The following is an 8,359-nucleotide window of genomic DNA, read 5'->3' as shown; positions in this document are numbered from 1 at the left end:
CTATGTTAGCAGCCATGTGAGGCTGCACAAAGTTAGCTGATCACCAAACCAAATACAATTCGGCCCGAAGGGAACATGAACATCTGTACAAAATTTCATTGCAATCCGTCCGATAGCTGTTGAGATGTTTGAGCCTGGACCAACCAAAAGACTGAAATGCCCTTTTAACTTCAAACTGAATATAGGCCTACTGAATTTCATCCTATTGCTTATCACCATCTCCCAAAGCATTGAATTGTTTTAGAGTGATTTCTTACCTTCCAGATGTGAAAATCAAAATCACAGAGTCAAGATTTTCTTGAAACAGACGCGAAATTGCTTTACTTTGCTTGTTGTTTAGCCCTGTAGCTCTTGAACGCAATCTTTCTGCTAGTACCTCTAAAGTTGATTTTTCTTACCTCATACTGGTATGACCTGAAGCTGTTGGCTGTCATAAAAAATGTATTTGCCTGCTTTGAAAACGGGCATGTGTAAGCTAAATCGTGCCCAATTCGTATTTAATGGCTGTATGACCATCTTCGTGGTTTTCCACTGAGGAGGACCTACAGTTGTAGGCACGAGTGTCACACGCTTCTCTCAAGGACACTAGAGAAAAGAATCAGTGCTCTACTGCCCACACATTATCCATATACACACAGTGAAGACAGTTAATAGGCCCAGGCCAACTACAGCATGCGTGTATGTGAGCTCACATCAACACCTCCCACACCTCTTCTAACACAGGAAGGAGGACAAGAAAAATAACTCATCAGGACTCGCGTTGATGGAAGGATGCAGGGTGACAGACAGCAGACACAAACCAAGAGAGAAAGCAGAATGGAGAGGGCTAATAGGAAGGGACAAGTGTTGAGGGATAAACAGATAGTGAAGGAGGAGGAAATGAGAGCTGGAGGCGTCCTTTTAAGTTGAGTGGCGTCCCCGCTGACCACATCTGAAACCTCAACTGAGACACAAGCTCTCGATTGTAACCTGCAACAGCAAGGCCTTGTTCCTGACACAACGGGTTAAAATAATCCAATGATTTTAAAGACAGAAACTGAGCTGCTGGAGGACAATAAACTCATGAAATCTGGACTTACATACAGAATCCCTATCAAAATAAAGTCCCCCAAGCACTGGAAGAAATTCATCACATATAGATCATACTGTATATTATTCATATGGAAAACTATAAAATGCAAATAAGTTCCACAGATGAATCTGCCCTGCTGGTTGCACGTTTCTCCCACTGAGAAATTAAATAAAATAACTTGTTGTTAGAGTACACAGGGATTAGAGGCATTACTGTAATGCATCTGTGCAGTGTTAGCTTTTAGTGCCCAAGCTTCACTCATGTGGAAAATCACAGAGCAACAGTGGTGCAGACAGGTAACATCTTCCACCAACAACAATCCCTGAGTCTGATCGGTGCATTTCTAACAACACACACACACACACACACACACACACACACACACACACACACACACACACACACACACACACACACACACAAAACACATACAGGACAAAACTACTCACAGTGACCATAACCTATCTCTCTTCCCTGGATTCCTTCAGTTGCAGGTGATGCCACTGGGTGCCACATGCCTTGAGGTGCAAGTGTGGCACTGGCAGGATGCCAGTCACTCAGGACCAGGACTCAGACTCGAGTGTTGGCTCGGTGACAAGCTGAAAAATGACGAGTATACTCCGCGAACGGAAGGGTCGCCGTGGAGAAGGGTGGTGGTGGGGGGAGCATCAGTGAAGAGCAAAAGAGGCGGAGTCCACCAGCGCCGGTTATAGGATTACCCAGATTATCCTTCCCCAGAGATCAATCCCACAGGAACTGTTTGCTGCCTGACTGCCGCACAAATCAGCTCTTCTACCACCCACTCATCTCGTCTCTCTCTCTCTCTCTCTCTCTCTCTCTCTCTCTCTCTCTCTCTCTCTCTCTCTGACTTTTGGTAAAATTATCTGTGCAGAGACACCTGTTGTAGTGGCAGAACAGGGTGACTGGCACAGGGAGGGAGTCACACTTAAGAGTAAAGTATAACCAGACCTTAAAAAGGATCAAGACTGGAGAGCATGGGAAGACAGAGTGACACTGATGTTGCTTTTGTCTACAAGGGTTGTTATGTGTCATTGACATTTCTTCATTTTGTTCCCTTTTTTCTGAATATTAGTCACAGACTCTGTAATATGTAGGTGGTATAAATGGGATGTGAGTGTTGAGAAAGGAAGTGACAAGAGGCGGTTGGAGGCTAAAGAATTCTCTCTTCTATCTCCCTCAAAATATCTGTAATTCGGCCTCATGCCAAGAAATAGCCGTGCCAGCATGCATGCTTAATGGTACTGTTATGGCATGTGGAGTTGCCTGTGTGCACATTGTTAGTATGTTTGTGTGTTTAACGAGTGTTATAGCATTCCAGGAAGTCGGGAATTGTCTTTTTCAATGCTCTACGATGGTCAACTAAACACACAGCAAAGCGAACATCCAGATGCAAACACGGGCCAAAAATATACCTTAAAGGCATTGAGGAACAATACATGACAAACCTTCAGGGAATCCAAATAAACTGCAAAATGCATGCAGGGATAGATTCAATCTTTAATCTGAACCTAGATACAAGACTGCAGCAATCAGAAAATACTTTCAGAAACTGTAATAAAATGCTTTTAGTGAATCAAACGGCACTAAAAATCAGCGTGCGAGCAGTGGGAGTAAAGTTTGTTCAACAATAGCTGAGGCAGCATGCATTCTTGGCCACAGAAGTATACCATATCATTATCATCAGAAAATAGCCCTAGCCAATAAATGTGACATTGGCACTGATTTAAGTCTGCAGCTGCTCCTTTTCATTTATCCTGCCATCCTATCAAATGTACACCCTTCCTTGTTTCAAACATTTGCATTAAAAGATAGCACTGAAAACTTGGGAAGCCTTCCCCAGCATGTGCGTGCGTCTATTTTACTTTCATGACTTAACAGAGTTTGCTTGTGCAGAGCACCTGCATGTGACTGGATCAAATGTCTATACAGTGCTTGAAGGATAGCCACTAGTAACCAGATCCCCTCAGTGACAGGGAACTGGCAAGAGACTCCGACTTGGTCGGACACAAGAGGAGACGACAGCCAAGGAGAAGAGACACTTGCCTCTCTTTCAGTCTTAACAAATCCCAAAGGGAGAAGCTAAAATAATACAGTCCTTCTTAAATGCATGCTGTTATAATAGTGCGTCGTGGCCCACATAACAACTGTCAAATTAACCCTGAGAGCCATAATTAGCATTCATAGATGTATCATGGACTGGGAAGTGGGTGGGGGGTTGGTGGGGTGGTGGTAGGGGTGGGGTGGTATTTGGTAAACCTAAATTTAGGGTACACTCCCATATACATATTATCAGGTACAAGCCTTTGCATTTGTGAGTGTGAGATAGGACTAGCACACTAAAATGGCACTCAGGGTACTCAAAATAGCTTAGTGAGGTTTACAGCATGTTCTTCATGTCTCTCAATGGAGAGGTTTAATGAGACCTAATGTGCTTAGCTGTTACCTGTTGCTGCCATTTGTGCTCCTGTGGGGCACAGAGTGCCATGAAGAACACTTTGCCTGGTCACTCAAATCAACTTCATTTGAGCCATCAATTTCCCCTCATCAATCCCAGTCCTATTAATGGTAGTAATGAGCTAAATGCTTAACCCTTCAAATCATATACTTGCTTTGGGACTGACTCTGGGGAATAGGGCTGTAACAAAATGACTGTTTTCCTTATTGATTCATTATATGAAGAAGCGCCTAATGGTTTATTCTAAAAAATGTCAGGAAATAGTGAAAGATACCCATCACAAGTTCCCAGAGCACGTGTGATGTCTTCAAATTGCCTTTCTTGTCCAGCAAACAGCCAAAAACCCGAACACAGTCAAGTCACACTGATCTAAAACAGAGGAAAGCAGAATACTCCAACATCTGAGAAGTTGGAACCACCGAATATTTGTTTTTTTTTTTTCCTGATAAGTAATACGATTAATCAATAAACAGAATTATTGATTAAACTGATTCATCAACTAGTCTTCTCAGCATCATCTGGGTATATCAAAGGACACTGTTTAACTATACAGTAACCAAAATACATTTACTCAAGAATTGCATTTAGGTACAATTTTGATTCATTTTGCTACTTATCACTCCACCACATTTCAGAGGCAGATATTGTATGTTTCACTCCTCTACATTTATTTGACAGCTGTAGTTAGTTTTCACATTGCGATTTTAAATATAATATCTATGAACAGTTTATAAATATATGTAAACTACCCAACAGTATATGAAGCAGTTCAACTTAGCTCCACCTCGACCAACTACTTAGATTTAAGTACTGCTTTCATGTTAATGCAGCAATAATAAAAATCCAGTAGCATAACTGGATTGTTGTTAGGTGTAATGAAGTATTTCAATCTTTTATCTCAAACTTATTCAATCACAGACTATACTTATATTTTGAATGGGCAACCAATAATGCTTTCCCATCAAAAATTTGTACCACTGATGACTGTTAACAATATTGGTTTTACCGACACATCAGCACCATGTGTGTGTGCAGGTGCAAATTGTAGCATTTTTTCTGCTTGCACTCAGATACACTGTTAGCAGGATATGGAAATGTACTATATACGTGGAATGTGAGACGTCTTTCTGTTATGCTTTACATTTGCTGAATTAATTAAAAGCAAACACTGAACAGATCAGATGATTAAATTCACAGGGCTGAGTAGTATATGTTTAGTGCATGGAAAAAATGAGAGTTGCTGTGCGTCCATGTGTGATAGGTATGTTGTTATTGCATAATTAAAAAAGGAACAGCTTACTACATCTCATAACCAAACACGGCTGCAGCCCGTAGGCCTTTCAAGGTTCTCTGCTTGATTAAAGCTGGAATTAAATCAAGGCTTTGACCTTCTTCACTAATGACTAATTAATGGCAATTAGCCCAGAGAATGGCCTCCTTACGCCCCTTCTTTTCCCTTCATCCTGTTCTCACAATTAGCACCCACTCACACACACTGAAGACAAGCAGAGTCTTTTACACTGCCACATAAATACACACACTCAATCAAATGTGCCCAGGAATAAGCCCATGGTGTGCATTGTGTGCTAATGAATGTGACAGCATTGAAGCATTGCAGGTCTCGGGCTATAGAATCCTTGAGCAAATACCTGCAGATTGCCCCACCCTCTCCACCTGTGTGGTTCATTTAACTCTGAGGGAGTGGGTGGGCAATGCTCTGTGCAGGGATTGTTAGAGAGCATGTTTCAATGCTGCCGGGACTCCACAGTCAAACAGCAACACCCACATTCTTTAAGTCACATGATATCGTGGTCACATTTTGCTGCACAATAAGCTATGCATATAGAAATTTTCTGCATGTTTGCAGCCATGGAAATTTAGGCATGAGCGTGTGATTGGGTATGTGTCTCTTTCTGCTTGTGTTTGTATCTGTTTGAGTGTGTGTGTGCATGTTTGTGTGTGTGTGTGTGTGTGTGTGTGTGTGTGTTGTGTTTGTGAGTTGTGCGTGCGGGAGTGAATTCATTGACCTCGTGGCAGTGATAGAAGAGTTATCACATCAACTAGGGTGACCCACCCCCCCTCCCCCCCCCCTATCACGTTGCCCTTTTATTTTGCTCCCTTCACTCTCCCATCCCGTTCTTCTTTCTGCCACAACTTCCCTGATTGGTGAGCTAAATTAAGTTCTCACTGTCAAAACTTGGGAGTGGGTGCTCGACAGTGTGTCTAGAATCACTTCCACTGACGGAAAAATAGAAAACCCTGAGCAAAAAAAAAAAAATGCTGACTGTACTTAATGCCTGGGGCAGGCCTGCATCAAACCTGCTGAAACACAACATGTCTGGGAAAAGCTGAGTGGATCGTGAAACAATCCGCACATAATCACCAAACTGTTTTTTCACTTCACACTGCTTCGCCTTCGCCTCACACTCCTGACAGATTCCAAAGGGTGATCATCTCCCATTCAAGAAATGAGCACTGTTTATGGCCCTATTTTCATATCTGTTTGGGTGTGTGGGCTGTGTATGCTAAAATACATCATAAATCATAGTTGTGAGCCAAAACACAGACAAAACAAGACTTGGAATGATCTTTCAGTGGTTGTGGCTTTCACTCGGAAACAGCTCAGTGTCTTTACTAACAACTTCTTTTTTTATGTAATTGCACTAAAATATATGAACTGTCCTCATCTAGGGTTCAACTGATACTGGTTGACAGCCACCACTCTTAGAAGTCATGTGTTCATAGTTCATATTTTCTATACTGTAGACTGTTTTAATATCAAAAAATTACAAATATTCAGTGTTTCACTCAAACTGCTATCCACTGTGGGGCAGGAAAGCTGCAACAGCAGCCAATATAGGGACCACAATTGGACAAAAAAACTCCCCACTGAAACAGAGATTGATGGCCTTCTTGTGTTTAAATGGCAGACTGGAACTTTAAATGAGAAATGTCAATCACAACCAAAGTTAAGTCTTTTGGGTTTTAGTAAAATGTGCCAAAATTTTTTTTCTTTTACATTTTTAAGACAGTTTTTATGGCTCGACAGACAGAAAAACTTTGGGATTACAGGCGGGGGGAAACATGGCTGACCAATATCTGATACTTAATAAAATATCAATAACAGATGAACTTATCTGCACAAAACCACACTGGTGTCCTAATCTGCATAAATCTTGGGATGCCTCTACTGCCTGATCAAAGTGAAGTCTTTAAAGACAGACAACAAAGACTGTGTGGCCCAGGGGGGGCTGCTCTGTTACTTCTGTACACGTTGGGCTTCCCTCTACATGCTCTCCCATCCAGATGTCTCGCTCATTCCCCTGGGAGCCACATTCATTATGGAAACAATTTTCAGCCCCTCCAAATGGTGCCAAGATATCTGTGATAACATAAAGGGGCTGCCTGATTTTGTCTTCAAAGACTGATTTCATTTGTTTCCTGGTAGTGCCACACTATTATCTTTCATTTCCCCCACACAATAGACAAAGGTTTAGAGGCACATGCCATATTTCTACTGCAGTGGTTTGACAGTGAGTGTATCATTCAGGGAGAAAAAAAACATCACATGATAAATGATGCATGTAGCCTAGTGTGTAACTCAGTGAAGGTTTAACAGAGAGACTCTCTCTCTCTCAACATAGAGTCTAATCTGAAAATGTTTAGCAGACAAAAACACAGACCTAACACTTATTTGATATATTGTAAGTAGACTATGTACAGTATGTGTTCCACATGTTGCAAACTCCACAGTGGAAACAGAACCAATCCCATTTCCTTGTCTCTGTGGATTTTACGTTGTCACCAAAAAAACATCCTGATAATAGAAAAAAGCCATCAGCTGGGTCAAGGGCAAAGTCACCAGGGTGAGACCAGAGTTCAGCTTTACGGGGCAAAATCACAACACGCTGTCATTCAGCTGAATATAGCCACAGCGCTGACCAGGGCGCGTCTTACACTAGGCTACACTCCTGTTTACCACAAAGTAGAAGTTTGTTTATCAGCAGAAATCCGCCATTCCTCAAGGCTGTTACATGTATTTCTCTCTGGATCTGACGACCATCCCAGACCAATAAATTCTGTTTCTGTCTCAAACAGTTTAGCAAGAGACGCGCGACAAGCGCCATAAATTACATAAGCGCAATTAAAGTGCCAACCTCTGACCTTGCCTGACCGGCGCAACCACGATCACCTGACTTTTGCAGTGGTCGCAGCTTTCGTTTCAGTTGGCACACTTGCAAAAACGATTATTAACAAAGAGAGCAGCAGAACAACCGGATTCATGGACAGGAGTCGGTCGTTTAAGTCCGCGGACGCTTTCGCGCACGGCTCGCAGGCTGGAGAGAAGACGCCATGAAACAAATGCACCCCCCTCTAAGTCAAAACAAAACGCAGCAGCTTCGTGTGGAACACTACAGTCACACTGCGCTCTACATAGGTCGTTGAGGCGTACTTACTGAGGTGTAAATACGGATCATTACTGTCCATACTGTGCGAGTTGTTGCGTCGATTTCCTACAGTCGGTGCCGCTCCACATCCCAGCGCATTCCTCTCCCAGCGCGACTGAACTCTGCAAGGCGGCTCTACGCGGGGGCCCAGCGAGGGAGGGGGGGCGGCAAAACAGGGCTTCTCCCAATGACAACAGTGGTCGATATCAGGATCCAACACGATCATGACGAAACGTCGCTCCCCTCAGTGACACTGTGTTGCAAGATTTTCCACAGTAAAATGTTACTTAAACGACAGAGAGAAAACATGCTTTTTAATACCGTTTGCCTTTTTTTCTCCTAATCGCCTTTTTTCTACACAAC

General features: G+C 42.7%; 1 protein-coding gene across 1 annotated transcript in view; it reads right to left on the bottom strand.

Annotated features, from left to right (window-relative positions):
* Nucleotides 1-8,147, bottom strand: part of LOC111232127 (retinoic acid receptor RXR-gamma-B) — a 23,653-nt gene extending 15,506 nt beyond the window's left edge. Inside the window, exon 1 of the mRNA XM_022759491.1 lies at nt 8,006-8,147. Within this exon, the coding sequence (XP_022615212.1) occupies nt 8,006-8,036 (31 nt within the window). The 5' untranslated portion in view covers nt 8,037-8,147. The remainder of the gene's footprint in view (nt 1-8,005) is intronic.
* Nucleotides 8,148-8,359: the final 212 nt, after the last annotated feature.

The sequence above is a fragment of the Seriola dumerili genome, unplaced genomic scaffold, assembly GCF_002260705.1.
Source record: "Seriola dumerili isolate Sdu_G_001 unplaced genomic scaffold, Sdu_1.0 BDQW01000322.1, whole genome shotgun sequence".
NCBI classification, from domain to species: domain Eukaryota; kingdom Metazoa; phylum Chordata; class Actinopteri; order Carangiformes; family Carangidae; genus Seriola; species Seriola dumerili.
Note: the sequence above shows the minus strand (reverse complement) of the source record. Positions and strands in the feature narration are given on the sequence as shown.